At 40.8% G+C, this 16823-nt stretch overlaps 1 protein-coding gene across 1 annotated transcript in view; it reads right to left on the bottom strand.

Annotated features, from left to right (window-relative positions):
* Nucleotides 1-16823, bottom strand: part of SLC5A11 (solute carrier family 5 member 11) — a 65466-nt gene that overhangs the window by 35307 nt on the left and 13336 nt on the right. Inside the window, exons 5-7 of the mRNA XM_058440277.1 lie at nucleotides 14186-14344; nucleotides 10338-10409; nucleotides 1466-1574 (exon numbers count right to left, since the gene is read on the bottom strand). Of these exons, the coding sequence (XP_058296260.1) occupies nucleotides 1466-1574; nucleotides 10338-10409; nucleotides 14186-14320 (316 nt within the window). The 5' untranslated portion in view covers nucleotides 14321-14344. The remainder of the gene's footprint in view (nucleotides 1-1465; nucleotides 1575-10337; nucleotides 10410-14185; nucleotides 14345-16823) is intronic.

The raw sequence follows: 16823 nt of genomic DNA, 5'->3' as shown, positions 1-16823 counted from the left end.
CTCCAAGACTCATTTTTCTCACCTGGAAAATGGGCGTATCAGTGCCTCACTAAGTGGTTGCAAGGAAATCAGGGAGATTATACTTAATGAGTACTGTATGCCAGGCGCCTCTCTGCACCCTTTACAAGCATTAATTCATTTGATCCTCATAATGGTTCTACATGACAGGTACCATTAACATGCCTATTATATACATGAGGCTCAGAGAGGTTAAGAAAATTGCCCAGCTGGGTGCAGTGAGTCACGCCTGTAATCCCAGCCTTTGACGGGCAGAAAGAAGCGAGCGGATCGCTTGCACCCAGGAGTTCAAGACCAACCTGAGCAGCATAGTGAAATTCCCGTCTCTACAAAAAATATGAAAATTAGCTAGGCATGGTGGCGTGCACCTGTGGTCCCAGCTACTTGGGAGGCTGAAGTGGGAGGATGGTTTGAGCCTGAGAGGTGGAGGTTGCAGTGAGCCATGACCACACCACTGCACTCCAGCTTGGGCAACAGAGCGAGACCCTGTCTCAAAAAAAAAAAAAAATAAAGACAAAACAAAACAAACGAACAGAAAAAACACTTGCCACCTAAGGTCACACAAAAAGCCACCTGTCACTGAAGTTTGTATGTGTTGGAGCAAGAATGTAAACCCAGGCAGTGTGGGTCTAATCTGTAAATGAATCCTATAATGTGATAGCATATGTAACATATCAAACTCTGTTCCTGGCATAGAATAAGCATCTAAAAAATATTGGACATTATGAAGGCAATGATCATTATTAATAATCCCCTCCCTGCCCTGACCCCAGTAAAAATCATATCCCAAATGAGCCCTGCTATATAGGAGAGTGTATCTTATCCCTTGAGTATCTCAGAGGTAGCAAACAAAGTCAAAAACTACTGAGCTGTAAAATTTTTGCAATGGCCGATTGACGTCTAAAGTACACAGAAATACGCTTCAGTCTCCACGATACCATCTTTCTTCTGCATCTCTAGGAGAGGAATTCTGAGCCCTCTTCTTCACACACTTTTGTGTGTGTGTGTGTGTGTGTGTGTGTGTGTGTGTGTGTGTGTGTGTGTGTGTTTGCAGGGGGGGTGGGGGATGGAGTTTCACTCTTGTCACCCAGGCTGGAGTGCAGTAGTGCAATCTCTGCTCACTGCAACCTCTGCCTCCCGGGTTCAGATGATTCTCCTAACTCAGCCTCCTGAGTAGCTGGGATTACGGTGCCCGCCATTACACTTGGCTAATTTTTTGTATTTTCAGTAGAGACAGGGTTTCACCACGTTGGCCAGGCTGGTCTCGAACTCCTGACCTTAGGTGATCCACCTGCCTTGGCCTCCCAAAGTGCTGAGATTACAGGCGGGAGTCACCGCGCCTGGCCCCACCACTCTATTTTTAAAGTGCAGGGCATTCACACAACTTTCCCCTGAGATCTACCTATTAGGTAGAGGTAAAATGTCATCTATGCCCTAGGTAAAATACTTACATTAAGTTCATAAGCTGATACAGAAATGCCTGTAGCAGCACCTGACCCTGCCAGGCCGATGAAATGTCCACTTCCAACATTGCTGGCAAACAAGGATGCACCCACCTGTGGGGAGATGGACAGGTCAGATCTTGGAGACAAAGTCGAGGGTACCTGCTCCCCACCCCCAATTCTTTCCATACTCCAAAGGGACAGAGAAGAGAAGTGGAGGAAGGCAGGGCCACCCCTAGCCTATCTGGCATTTTTGTTTACATTAGAATGAGATTCTTCTTTCCCAAGACTCTTACTTGGTCAGAGCCCACCTGTCAGAAATTGGTAGAATAAATATTCATGACTACAGGGCCTAAAATGCAGATTGCACCCTCTAGGGTTGTGCAGTGCACAGCTTCAACAACTATATGCAGCATCCCTGCAGGGGTCGGGGGTCGAGAAAGAAGATGACAGGTAATGCAGAAAGTGATTCATGATGAGAATTAGGAAGCCTGTGTTACTCCCCAGATCTGCTTCTAACTTAGCAAAGTAGATAGTCCTCCTGGTATAGCACTAAATGGCTAGTGCTGTACTTGATGATGCCAATCCCTGGTCTCCCTGGTCTCAATTGATTGGGCTGGACAGGCCTGGGTACCTGGCCCAAGCTGGGCAAATTATATTCCCTTTTCTGGGAATTTGGAACAGGGACACCGTCTCGGCTGGTCCCTTGGACTGGAGATGTTGAACCAGGGAGGTGTGTGTGTGCTGGGGGTGAGGGAGTGGTGTGCAGGCATGTTTCCCCACGTGCTGCTCATCACTGCCAGTTCAGAGAGAGGGAAGAATGAAGACCTGCACAGAAAGGCAGGTCCAACCAGGCGATCTGGCTCATGTTTGTAATCCCAGCACTTTGAGAGGCTGAGGCAGGCAGATCACTTGAGGTCAGGAGTTTGAGACTAGCCTGGCCAACACGGTGAAACCCCGTCTCCATTAAAAATAAAAAAGTTAGCCAAGCGTGGTGGCACTTCCCTATAATCCCAGCTACTCAGGAGGCTGACGCAGGAGAATTGCTTAAGCCCGGGAGGTGGAGGTTGCAATGAGCCGAGATTGCACCACTGCACTCCAGCCTGGACGACAGAGACTCCGTCTCTCAAAAAAAAAAAAAAAAGGCAGATCCAGTGAGGAGGGGAAAGCAGGGAGTAAGAAGAAAAAGAGGAGGAGGAGGAAGGAAAGGAGGAGGAGAAGGGTGAAGGAAGAGAAGAGAGGAGGGAGAATTGTGAAAGAGCCATTTTACCGCCTTATTGACTTTCCTGTGTCTGCTTCTTATCAAATTCTATTTCATGGATCTACATGTTTATCCTTCTGTCAGTATCACACTCTTTTGATTACTGTAGCTTTGTAGTAAGTTTTCAAATTGAGAAGTGTGAGTCTTCCAACTTTATTCTTTTTTATTTTTTTGAGACAGAGTCTCACTGTCTCCCAGGCTGGAGTGCAGTGGTGGGATCTCGGCTCACTGCAAGCTCCGCCCCCCCAGGTTCATGCCATTCTCCTGCCTCAGCCTCCTGAGTAGCTGGGACTACAGGTGCCCGCCACCACGCCTGGTTAATTTTTTTTTTTTTTTGTATTTTTAGTAGAGACAGGGTTTCACCGTGTTCGCCAGGATGGTCTCGGTCTCCTGACCTCATGATCCGCCCGCCTCGGCCTCCCAAAGTGCTGGGATTACAGGTGTGAGCCACCGTGCCTGGCCAACTTTATTCTTATTTTTCAAGATCGTTTTGGCTATTCTGGGTCCCTTGCATTTTCATATGAATTTCAGGATCAGCTTGTCAATTTCTGCCAAAAAAAAAAGAGCAGAAATTTTGATGGAGATGGTGTTGAATCTGCAGGTCCATTGGGGGAATATTGCTGCTTTAGCAGTAATAAATCTTTGAATCCAAGAACTCAGGATGTCTTCTTAATTAGTTAGTTCTTTAAGTTTTTCCAGTGACTTTTCAGTGTATAGTGTTGTATTCTTTTGTCAAATTTATTCCTAAATACTTTATTCTTTTGATGCTATTATAAGTGGAATTATTCTCTTAATTTCATTTTCAGGTTGTTCACTGCTAGTGTATAAAATACAATTAATTTCTGAAAATTAATCTTATAATCTGCAATCTGACTAAACTCATTTATAATGTCTAATAGCATTTCTTGGGTTATTTAGAAGTTTCTATGTACAAGATCATGTCTTATGCAAATCAAGATCTAGCTTTGTTTCTTCTTCTTCAATCTGGGTACCCTTTACTTCTTTTTCTTGTGAATTGCTCTGGCTAGAACCTCCAGAAAAATGTTGAATACAAGTGGCAAACGGGACATCCTGGTCTCGTTCCTGATCTTAGGGAGAAAAACTTCAGTCTTTCACCACTAAGTATGTTAGCTGTGGATGATTTTGTAGATGCCAAAACTTGAAGTTTTCTTCTATTCCTAGTTTGTTGAATGTTTTATCATGAAAGGGTTTTAGATTTTGTTAAATGGTTTGTCTATTGAGATGATTTCATTTTTGTCTGTTATTCTATAATATATATGGTGTATTACATTGATTGACGTGTTTGTATATTGAACCACATCTTCATTTCTAGGATAAATCTTTCTTGGTCACGGTGTAAATTCATGTTTATATGTTGCCAGATTTGGTTTGCTAGTCAGGAGTGGTGGCACATGCCTGTGATCCCAGCTACTTGGGAGGCTGAGGTGAGAGGATCCCTTGAGCCCATGAGTTTGAAGTTACAGTGAGCTATGATTGTACCATTGCACTCCAGCCTAGGCAACAGAGAGAGATCCTGTCTCAAAAAAAAAAAAAAAAAAAAAAAAAAAGATTTGCTCTGCTGAGAGCTTTTGAATCTATATTCATAAGAAATATTTATCTGTAGTTTTTTTTGTGTGTGTAATATCTCTGTTTTGGTATTAGGGTAATAATAGCCTTATAGAATGAGTTAGGAAGTGTTCTAGTTTTTTTTTCTTAGATGAAGTCTCGCTCTGTCACCAGGCTGGAGTGCACTGGCGCAATCTCGACTCACTGCAACCTCCACCTCCTGGGTTCAAGCATCAGCCTCCTAAGTAGCTGGGACTACAGGTGCTTGCCACCACACCTGGCTAACTTTTTGTATTTTCAGTAGAGGTAGGGTTTCATTATGTTGGCCAGGCTGGTCTCGAACTCCTGACCTCGTGATCTGCCCACCTCGGCCTCCCAAAGTGCTGGAATTACAGGCATGAGCCACCACACCCAGCCTCTAATTTTTTCTTTCTTTTGGAAGAATCTGTAAAGGATTTGTGTTAATTTTTCTAGAAACGTTTGGAAGATTTTATCATTGAAGCCATCTTGATCCTTGGTGCTTGGTCTTTTTCTTTGTGAGTTTTGTGATTACTACTTCACTGTCTTTACTTTTTTTTTTTTTTTTGAAATGGAGTCTCACTCTGTCACCCAGGCTGGAATGCAATGGTGCCATCTCAGCTCACTGCAAACTCTGCTTCCTGGGTTCAAGTGATTCTCCTATCTCAGCCTCCTGAGTAGCCGGGATTACAGGCACATGCCACCATGCCCAGCTAATTTTTTGTATTTTAGTAGAAACGGGGTTTCACCGTGTTGCCCACGCTGGTCTCAAACTCCTGAGCTCAGGTCATTCACCCTCTTCAGCCTCCCAAAGTACTAGGATTACAGGGGTGAGCCAGCGTGCTTGGCCTGTCTTTACTTTTTATAGATATAATTCAGGTTTTCTATTTCTACTTGAGTCAGTTTTGGTACTCTGTGTCTGGGAATTTTTTCATTTCATGTAGGTTGTTTAATTTTTGCCATATAACTGCTCATAGCATTTCCTTATATTTAATTTACATAATGTTGATTGAAATGTCCCCTTTTTCATTTCTAATTTTATTAATTTGCATCATCTGTATTGCTTTTCTTAATCTAGGTAGAAATTGGTCAATTTTGTTGATGTTTTCAAAGAACAAACTTTTGATTTTGGTGACTTCCTCTAATAGTTTTCTATTGTTCATTTTGTTTACCTCCACTCTAATCTTGGTTATTTTCTTCTGTCTGCTTGCTTTGGGTTTAATTTGCCCTTCTTTTTTAGTTTCTTAATGTAAAAGATGAGGTAATTGGTTTGACATCTTTCTTCTTTTTTAATATGGGCATTGTGGTGTAAGTTTTCTTCTAAGCACCGCTTTAGCTGGATCCCGTAAGTTTTAGTATGCGGTTTTCGTTTTCAATAATCTCAAAGTATTTTCTAATTTGTCTTGTGATTTCTTCTTTGGCCCATTGGTTATTTAGAAGTGTGTTGTTTAATTTATATGTATTTGGGAATTTTCCAAAGTTATTTACTTATAATTTCATTCCACTGTGGATAGACAACACACTTTGTATTATTTCAATCATTTTAAATTTCTTGAGATTTATTTCTGGCTTAACATACAGTCTATTCTGGAGAATGTTCCATGTGCACTTAAGATGAATATGTATTTTGCTGTTGTTGGGATGAATTATTTTATATATGTCTGTTAGGTCAGTTGGTTTACAGTGTTGTTCATGTCTTCTATTTTCTTGTTGATCTTATTTTGTTTTTCTGTACATTATTGAAAATGAGATACTAAAGTCACCAATTATTAGTGTTTGAATTGTCTATTTCTCCCTTCATTCTGTCAGTTTTTGCTTCATATATATTGGGAGTCTGTTGTTAGGTGCAATTATGTTTATAATTGTTATGTCTTCTTGAGGGATTGACCCTTTTATCATTATGTAATTTTCTTTTTTGTCTCTAGTAACAATGTTTATCTTAAAGTCTATTTTGTCTGGTATTAGTATAGCCACTCCTGCTTTTTTCTGGTTACTGTTTGTATGGTATATATTTTTCCATCTTTTTACTTTCAACATATTTGAAATTATTGTGTTTGGTTAAACAGGCTTTTTCCATCCCTTTACTTTTACTTTCAGTCATTTTTATCTTTTTTTTTTTTTTAGACAGGATCTCACTGTTGCCCAGGCTGCTGTGCAGTGGTGTGATCTTGGCTCACTGCTACCTCCACCTCCTGGGCTCAAGTGATCCTCCCACCTCAGCTTCCTGAGTAGCTGGGACTACAGGCACATGTGTATTTTTGGTAGAGATGGAGTTTCACCATGTTACCCAGGCTGGTCTTGAACTCCTGAGTTCAAGTGATCCACCCGTCTTGGCCTCCCAAAGTGCTGGGATTATAGGTGTGAGCCACCATGCCCAGCCCTATTTGTATCTTTGATCTAAGTATATCTCTTGTAGACAACATACAGTTGGATCACATTTTTTTAAAAAAAATCCATTCTCTGCCTTTTGATTGGAGTGTTTAAACAATTTAAATTAATGTAATACTGGTAAAGTAGAATTTACATATGCTATATTGCCATGCAATTAATATATGTCTAGTGTCCTTCTTATTCTTCTATTCCTCCATTGCCTTTTGTGTTAGATATTATCTAGTATGCCATTTAAATTCCTTTATTAAAACAATAGTTTCTGTTACTATTTTCTAAAATTACTTTCTTAGTGATTGCTCTGAGGATTATAATTAACATCTTATAAAAATCAATTTTGGATTACTAGCAACTTACCTTTTATGCTATTTATGCAACTGTCTTTTAAATTAGAGAGAAGAAGAGAGTTACAATCAAAAACCAATTTATACTGTATATTATATTTACTTACATAGTTACCTTCACTGGTGCTCTTTATTTTTTTCATGTAGACTCAAGTTACTCTCTGATATCTTTATTTCAGCCTGAAGGATTACCTTTAGAATTTCTTATATGGTAGGTCTTCTACCAATGAATTTTCTCATTAAAAGAAAAAAGTCTAGGAATGTATACATTTCCCCCTTTTTCAAAGGATAGTTTTGCTCAGTGTAAGTTTCGGTTGGTAGCCTTTTTCTTTTGGTACTTTGAGCATCCATGGTTTCTGATGAAAAACCAGCTGATAATCTTATTGAAAACTTTTCTTTTTTTGAGACAGAGTCTCACTCTGTCACCCAGGCTGGAGTGCAGTGGCTCAGTCTCAGCTCACTGAAACCTCCTTCTCCCAGGTTCAAGCAATTCTCCTGCCTCAGCCTCCTGAGTAGCTGGAATTACAGGCATGCACCACCACGCCCGGCTAATTTTTTGTAAGTAGAGACGGGGTTTCACCAGGTTGGCCAGGCTGGTTTCAAACTCCTGACCTCAAGTGATCCACCCGCTTTGGCCTCCCAAAGCGCTGGGATTACAGGCATGAGCCACCGTGGCCAGCCGAAGACTTCCTGTATGTAATGGATTGCTCCTCTCTTGCTGCTTTCAAGAATCTTTGACTTTTGACAGTTTGATTTTGATGTATTTAGGTATGAGTCTCTGAATTTCTTCTACTGGAGTTTATTATATTTCTTGGATGTGTAGATTAATATTGTTAATAAAATTTAGTCAATTTTAAACCACTATTTCTTTCATTATTCTTTCTGCCCCTTTCTCTCTCTCTCCTCTCCTCTGGAACTTCAATTACTGTATGTTAATTATGCTTGATCATGTCCCACAGATCTCTGAGACTCTGTTTCTCTTCATTTTTTTCTGTTCCTCAGACTTGATAATCTCAATTAATCTATCTTCAATTTCACAGATTCATTTTTTTTTGCCTGCTCAAATCTGTTGTTGAACCCCTCTAGTGAGTATGTTATTTCACTTATTGTACTTTCCAACTCCATAATTTCTACTTAAAAAAAAATCTATCTCTTTAATGATATATTCTGTTTGGTTAAACATTGTTCTCATACTTTTCTTTAGTCTTCAAGACATGGCTTTTTTGTGTGTTTTTTGGATATAGTTAAAATTGCTGATTTAAGGCCTTTGTTTAGTGAATATAACATCTGGCCTTCTTCAGGGACACTTTCTATTGACTGCTTTTTCTCCCCTGTGTATGGACAATAATTTCTTGGGTTTTTTTGCATGTTTTATAATTTTTTGTTAAAGGTGGACATTTAAAATAATGTCACTGGTAACTCTAGAAATCTGATAATTCCTTACTCTTCAGGGTTTATTGTTGTTTCTTCTATTCATTCTTGCCGTTGTTGCTGCTTCTATTGTTTGTTTCATGACTTTCTTAAATTAAGTTCATAAAGTCTGAATTCTTTATCATGTGTGGCCACCAAAATCTATGCTCAGTTTATTGGGCAGCTAATGACTGAACAGACATTTTCTTATATCCCTGAAACCAATAATTTTCCCAGTCTTTGCAATTCTCCCAGCTTATAACTCTGCCTTAGCCTTCACTTCCTGCTTGTGCATAGCCTCAAGGTCAGCCAGAGGCAAGAGCTTAGGGCTTTCTCGGGACTTTTCTGAGCACGTGTGTGGGCCTATGCACATGGCCTTCTAGATTCCCAGAAATATGTCTGAGTTTTTCAAAGCACCCTATGTGCATCTCACTTCTCAGCTTTTCTATTTAAGTTATTTTACTAGAATATTATTTGCCAAACTCTTATTGCCACAGCTGCAATGTTAAACAATTACTACTGATTGTTTTTCTACAAATGTGTCTAGGGAAAAGGCTATTCACACTGAATGAGTTCTATGTAAGGTCAAATAAAGATGAGCCCAGCAGGTGGGGCTTTCCAGGGAACAGGTGACAGGTAAAACAGTGACCTTTTTTTGAGAATGGAGTTTGAAAGAGTTCTAATCCCGTTCTGACCTCTTTAGTTGCTTCTAGCCTTGGTTCCCAAGGCTACTACACAGCTAAAGAGAGAGAGATGGAAACAGGGCCAAAGCTCACTGTTTTTTTCTGAGACCCAGCTGTTTTTCTTGAATAAATGCTTCCTGAATTATTGCAGCATGTGGTTAATCCCCAGAGTTCTGAAAAAGTTGATTTTGACAATTTTTTTTTTTTTTTTTGCTTCACTTCTCATAGCTTTTATGGAGGAGAGAATTTTTGAAGCTCTTTACTCTGCCTTTCCCAATGACACCGTTGAAATGTGACTTTTCCACATGGCCCATATAGAAACTGTGCTGGCCTGTAATTTACTTTAACCAACAGAATGTGGTAGAAGTGACACTGTATGACTTCCAGGCCAAGACCTTAACAGCCTAGTAGCTTTCATTTTTGCCCTCTTGCAATTCAGCTACCTGGTTAAAACAAAAACAAAAACAACAGCAAGAAAAACCACAAAACTCTGGGCTAGGCCACTGAATGATGAAAGAGAATAGGGAGAAAATGAGGTCCCAGTATTCCAGTGACCCCTGCCAAAGTACGCCAAATGTGGATGAAGCCATCTTGGACTTCTGTCTGGCCTAGTCACCAACTAAATGCAGCTGCATGAATGAGTCCAAAGGAGAAAAGCACATTTCTTAATTTTATTTTTATGATTCCCTGCTTTTCTATGTAGAGCAAATGATACTGGTTTTCTATTTAAGGTTGTGATTATACATATATATTTACATATTTATTATATATAATATATATCTATTATATATAATATATAAATTATATATATTATAGAAATATATATTGCATAAATATATAAATTATATATACTATATAACTATATATTACATAAATATACAAATTATATATAATATTATATAACTATATATCATATAATATATAAATTATGTTATATATTTTATATAATATATATTATATAAATATTATATTTATATAATATATATTTTTAAAACCTAACTCCAGATTTTTCCCTTAGATGAGGTGACAAATTTTTTTGTTGTTGTTGTTTAAACAAATTTGAGCTGGAGCTAAGCCTTCTCTAGTTTAGACAATGACTTCCAAACAACATGAGACCAGAGAGTCCTAAGAAATCAAAGGTGGGACAGAATCCCAGCACTTGAAGATTCTTTAAGAAGTGACTTTAATTGAACCAAAGACCACTTACTGGCCACCACACCATGTCCCCTCCAGCCAGGAAGTAGCCTTTCACTGTGTCTCTTTTGGTCTTCACTGTGGACTAAAAAAAAAAGAAGAAGACAGGTGGGTGAGGGAAGACGTTAGCAATCAGAGGCATCTCAAAATGGCCTAGGCCAGGGATTGCAAACTGGGAGTCCTGAGGGCCAGATTCGAATATCAAATATATTTTGTTTCTCCCAGAGTTTTGGAGAAAATTTTAATTTTGTGTCTTTAGAGGAAACATAAACTCTTCAGGTCAACACAGCTGCTACCACTTGTTGCTACAAACATTTATTTTATGATAACCTACTTGGTCTCCCTAGACATTTGAGTCTTAGGCTCATGGCTTGTCTATGATATTTTATAACTGATACCATTTATTGAGTGTTTACTATGTGCCAGATGCTGTGCCAAGCACTTTATATGCATTACCTCATTTAATCCTTACCAACCCCTATGAGGTTTGTGTCGTTAGGCCAATCTGATAAAGGAAGAAACTGAGGCTCATGTCTCAGTCTGCTTTGCACTACTATAACAAAATACCCGAGACTGGGTAATTTTTAAACAACAGAAATTTGTTTCTTACAATTCTGGAGACTTGGAAGTTCAAGATCAAGGCACCAAGAGGTTTGGTGTCTGGTGAGAGCCTGTTCCTCATAGGTAGTACCTCCTCTGTGTCTTCACATGCCAGAGGAACGGGCAAAAAGGGGTAAAACTATTCCCTTGAGCTTCTTTAATAAAGTCTCTAATCCCATTCATGAGGGCTCAGTTCTTAGGACTTAATCACCCTCGAAAGGCCCCATGTGTTAATACTATCACATTGGTGATTAATTTTTTCTTTCTTTCTTTTTTCTTTTTCTTTTTTCTTTTCTTTCTTTCTTTCTCTTTCTTTCTTTTTCTTCTTTCCTTCCTTCCTTTCTCTTTCTCTCTTTCTTTCTTTCTTTTTCTTTCTTCTTCCTGTCCCTTCCTTTCCTTTTCCCTCCCTCCCTCCCTTCCTTCCTTTCTTTCTCTCTTTCTCTTTCTTTCACTCTTTCTTTCTTTTCTTTTTTCTTTCTTTTTCCCTTCCCTTCCCTTCCTTCCTTTCTTTCCTTTCTCTCTCTTTCTTTGTTTTTTGAGACTTGTTCTCACTCTGTCACCCAGGCTGGAGTGCAGTGACATGATCATGGCTCACTGTAACCTTGAACTCCTAGGCACAAGCTGTCCTCCTGGCTCGGCCTTCCAAGTGTCTGGGACTACAGGCATATGCCACCATGCTCAACTAATTTTTGTGTTTTTTTGTAGAGATGGTATCTTACTATGTTGCCAGGCTGGTCTTGAACTGAGCTCAAGTGATCTGCTCACTTCGGCCTCCCAAAATGCTGGGATTACAGGTGTGAGCCACTGCACCTGACCTTTTATCTCAAAGTTGTTAATATCCTTAATACAAAAAGAGCTCCTGGAAATTGATAAGAAAAAGAAGAAGAACCTAATAGAAATAAGGCAAAAGATATGAAGCCATAGTTCACATAAAGAAAATACGTGGTGTTTAAACATACATAATGGGGCCCAGCCTCATTCATTGTAAGATAAATGCATATTAACAATACTGGCCGGGTGCGGCGGCTCATGCCTGTAATCCCAGCACTTTGGGAGGCCGAGGCGGGCAGATCACGAGGTCAGGAGATTGAGACCATCCTGGCTAACGTGGTGAAACCCCATCTCTACTAAAAATACAAAAAAAATTATCTGGGCATGGTGGCGGATGCCTGTAGTCCCAGCTACTAGGGAGGCTGAGGCAGGAGAATGGTGTGAACCCAGGAGGCAGAGCTTGCAGTGAGCCGAGATTGCACCACTGCACTCCAGCCTGAGTGACAGCAAGACTCTGTCTCAAAAAAAAAAAAAAAAAAATACTTTGAGATATTATTTTTCCTAGTCTGACAAAAATGAGTTTGACAATACACTGTTGGTGAGAATGTGACAAAATAGACTTTCTCATCATTGCTGATGTGTACACCTAAGGAGTGCAATTTGACACAAACTAGTATAATCACAAATGCATATATTCTTTAATATACTCATTTCTGCTGTAGGGAATTCTGCTGCAGGGAATTTATCTTATAGCTACACTCCCAAATAGTGTACAGAGTTTATTTATTTATTTATTTTTGAGACGGATTTTCACTCTTGTTGCTCAAGCTGGAGTGCAATGGCGCGATCTCAGCTCACCACAACCTCTGCCTCCCAGGTTAAAGTGATTCTCCTGGCTTAGCCTCCTGAGTAGCTGGGATTACAGGCACCCACCACCACGCCTGGCTAATTTTTTTATATATATTTTTTGAGATGGAGTCTCACTCTGTCGCCCAGGCTGGAGTGCAGTGGCGCGATCTTGGCTCACTGCAAGCTCTGCCTCCCGGGTTCATGCCATTCTCCTGCCTCAGCCTCCCAAGTAGCTGGGACTACAGGCGCCCACCACCACACCTGGCTAATTTTTTGTATTTTTAGTAGTGACGGGGTTTCACCGTGTTGGCCAGGCTGGTCTCAAACTCCTGGCCTCAAGTGATCTGCCCACCTCTGCCTCCCAAAGTGCTGGGATTACAGGTGTGAGCCACCGTGCCCAGCCTAATTTTTGTATTTTTAGTAGAGATGGGATTTCACCATGTTGGCCAGGCTGGTCTCAAACTCCTGGCCTCAAGTGATCTGCCCGCCTCGGCCTCCCAAAGTGCTGGGATTACAGGCGTGAGCCACTGCGCCTGGCCAAGGTTTGTTTATTATAGTATAGTTTATTATAGTAAGAGATTGGAAACAATCCAAATGACCTTCAGCCCGAGACTAGTTAAATAAATTACAACACAATCATCTAAGGAAATATTATGCAACTTTTAAGAAGATAAGGAATGTCTATGTGCTAATGTGAAAAGATATCTAAAAGGTACTGAGAAGTGAAAAATAGAAAGTTAAAAAACAGTGTAAACTACCTTCTGTTTAAGAAAGAGGGAAATATGCATATTAAAATTTGCTTGGATTTGCATAAAGACACTTGAACCATATGCTAATGTACTAACAAGCTAATAATATGGGTTACCTGTGGAGAGAAGGCTAATACTGAGACTTTTCTTCGCTTGTCATAAGTGATTTTTATTTTTGAACCATGTGACTGTATTGCCTTTAAAATTTTTCTTTAAAGTAAAAAAAAAAAAAAAAAAGTTGGGCTGTTTGTAATCCCAGCACTTTGGGAGGCTGAGATGGGAGAATTGCTTGAGCCCGGGAATTTGAGACCAGCCTGGGCAACATACTGAGACCCCATTTCTACAAAAAAAAATTAAAAATTAACTACCTGGCAGCTGAGGTAAGAAGATCACTTGAGCCCAAGAAGTCGAGGGTGGAGTGAGATATGATCGCCACCACTGCATTCTAGTGCCCTGAGCAACAGAGGGAGATCCCATCTCAAAAAACAAAACAAAACAAAACAAAAACAAAAACAAAAACAAAACATGAGCTTCAAAGTAAGGGAGACAGGGAGTCTAACCCTAGCTCTCCTAACTTACAGGATGAGGATCTTAAATTATTTGGGCCTGTGTTTCCTTATCTGTAAAATGGGTATTGTAATAGCATCTTTCTCATAGGGGCCTGTGAAAATTACATGAGAAACGTAAGTGAAAATGCTTAACACAGTGTCTGACAATAGGCCACACCCAATGCATGTTTAAAATTTTTAAGTTCTGATTACTCTATAGCCTTGTGTTAGTTTCTTCCTGTCACAGTCAGTATCTTAGCTCCAAAAGGATAAGGTTAACTCCGGACCTCTAAACAGATATTTCCTTCTCTCGTCATCCCCCATCCCCCAGTGGCCTGGCTTACCCATAGTCCAACAGCCAAGACAAAGAGGAAGTACAGAACCAGCACCGCGATGTCCCCAGGCTCCAAGCCCTTTTGGGGAAACACATCCAGGGGATCTGACTGTGGAGGCTGAGGGCTGCTGGTGCCGCTCTCCATGGTCCTGAACGAGACCTCTGGATCCTGAGGAAGGGCAAATGCCAGTCAGATGCCAGATCCTAGCATCATTCTTCTCACCCTTTCCGTAGCTACCTCCCTAGGCCATCCATGAAAGAGGACCCATGTGGAGGGATGTGTGGTGGAAGACAGATCTTCAGGGAAGACAGATCCATCCATCCATCCATCCACCCATCCACTCACTCATTCATTCATTCAACACATATTCATAATGAAGTCACATCAAATCTGCAGTCAATTTTGTCACTCACTTGGCAAAATAGAAAAAAGCATAAACAATTACAATAGTACAGATGATTTCAGCACCCTCTTCCACTTAGCAAGCACGTGTCCCAGAGTGAAAGAAAAATGAGACACCCGAGTCAGTCTCCACTTCCGTGGTACCTCACAGCTGGGTGAGAGTCAAGTCAATAATTTTGTCTGAGGCTCAGCCAGACACCATAATCTTGTTCCAATGCTATGTATACCCACGAAATTTAGTATATTTAATAAACACCCATATTGCATCTACTATATCCTGGGCATCATTCTAAGTGTTTACTAACCTGCAAAGTGGGCACTATTGTTATCATCTCCATTTTACAGATGGGGAAGTTCAGACACAGAGACACATAAAAGTTAAGTAAGTGCCCAAGGTCATAAAGCTGAGATTTGAACTCAATAATCTTGCTCCAGAATCCATGCTTTGAACCACTAATCTAAGCCATTTTCTTAGTACCCTGCAAATCCATGGGCAATTTAAGGGATTCTTGTGGTACTCAGAGAAATGGCCCCCAAAGATGCTTACCTCTAATCCCCAGAACCTGTGAATATGTTGTTACATATCAAAGGACAATTAAGTTTGCAGATAAAATTAAGGTTGGTAGTCAAATCACTTAAAATAGGGAGATGCCTAGCTGCAGCTAACCTGAAAATAGGGAGATGCCTGGATTAACTGGGTGGGCCCCATGTAATCACAGTAAAAACAGAATCAGAAGAGATAGCCACAGAGATGACAGCATGAGAAGGATTTCACTCAATGTTGTTAGATTTGAAGATAGGGTAATGGAGCTACAAGCCAAGGAGTGCAGGTGGCTTCTAGAAACTGGAAAAGGCAAATTAATAGATTCTTCCTTAGCACATCCAGAAGGAATTCAGTCCTGCTGACAACTTGATTTTAGCCCAGTAAGACCCATTTAGAACTTCTAACCTCTAAAACTGTAAGGTCATAAATGTATGTTGTTTTAGCCACTAAGTTCATGGTAATTTGTTAAAGCAGCAGTCAGAAACTAATAAAATTTCCAAGGGTGATTTTGGACCACAAGTGATCAGGGCATTGACTTATTCCTGTGTTAAGATGCAACTCCACTCTCTGTCAGCCTTTGGGCACTTGGGAATGAAAATACTTGATCCCTGCCCTCTTGCGATGCACAGCCCAGTGATGGGACAAAGCCACCCATGGACAACAAAAGCACAACGTGATGTTTCATAGAGGGCAGGTTCATGGGGAAAGATGTTAAGAATTCAAGCTCAGAAGCTGTACAGCTTGGCCGGGCTCAGTGGCTCATGCCTATAACACCAGCACTTCCAGAGGCCGAGGTGAGTGGGTCACATGAGGCCAGGGGTTCAAGGCCAACCTGGGCAACATGGCAGGACCCCGTCTCTACTAAAAATACAAAAGTTAGCTGGGTGTGGTGGCGCATGCCTGTAGTCCCAGCTACTCGGGAGGCTGAGGCATAAGAATTGCTTGAATCTGGGAGGTAGAGGTTGCAGCGAGCTGAGATTGTGCCACTGCACTCCAGCCTGGGCAACAGAGCAAGACCTTGACTCCACCATTTACACTTAGCTAAGTTTATTTTATTATTTTTATTTTTATTTTTGAGATGGAGTCTCACTCTGTCTCCCAGGCTGGAGTGCAGTGGCCTGATCTCGGCTCACTACAAGCTCTGCCTCCCCGGTTCACACCATTCTCCTGCCTCAGCCTCCTGAGTAGCTGGGACTACAGGAACCCGCCACCATGCTCAGCTAATTTTTTTTTTTTTGTATTTTTAGTAGAGATGGGATGTCACCATGTTAGCCAGGATTGTCTTGATCTCCTGACCTCGTGATCCACCCGTCTCGGCCTCCCAAAGTGCTGGGATTACAGACGTGAGCCACCGCACCTGGCCTATTTTATTTTTTAAGAGACAAGGTTTCCCTATGTTCCCCAGGCTGGCCTTGAACTCCAGCCTCAAGAAATCCTCCCACCTTGGCCTCCCAAAGTGCTGGGATTATCACGCCCAGCCAAGGTACATTTTTAAAGTAAGAGAAAACTCCAATACTTTTCATTTTATGTAATCTGAAGGTAGGTTGTGGACTCAGATAGTGATAAATGGGATTTTTGCCCTCCTGAATGTCTGGCGGGTCCTCTGAAAATCTTTATTGTGTGGGCAAGTTCTGTACATTTTGGGAAGTCTGGAATTTCTGGCCTCCACCTACTGAATGCCAGTAGCACTCCCAAATTATT

Source organism: Hylobates moloch, unplaced genomic scaffold (assembly GCF_009828535.3).
Source record: "Hylobates moloch isolate HMO894 unplaced genomic scaffold, HMol_V3 SCAFFOLD_6, whole genome shotgun sequence".
Taxonomy (NCBI): Eukaryota; Metazoa; Chordata; class Mammalia; order Primates; family Hylobatidae; genus Hylobates; species Hylobates moloch.
This window is presented reverse-complemented; position numbering and strand designations above follow the sequence as displayed.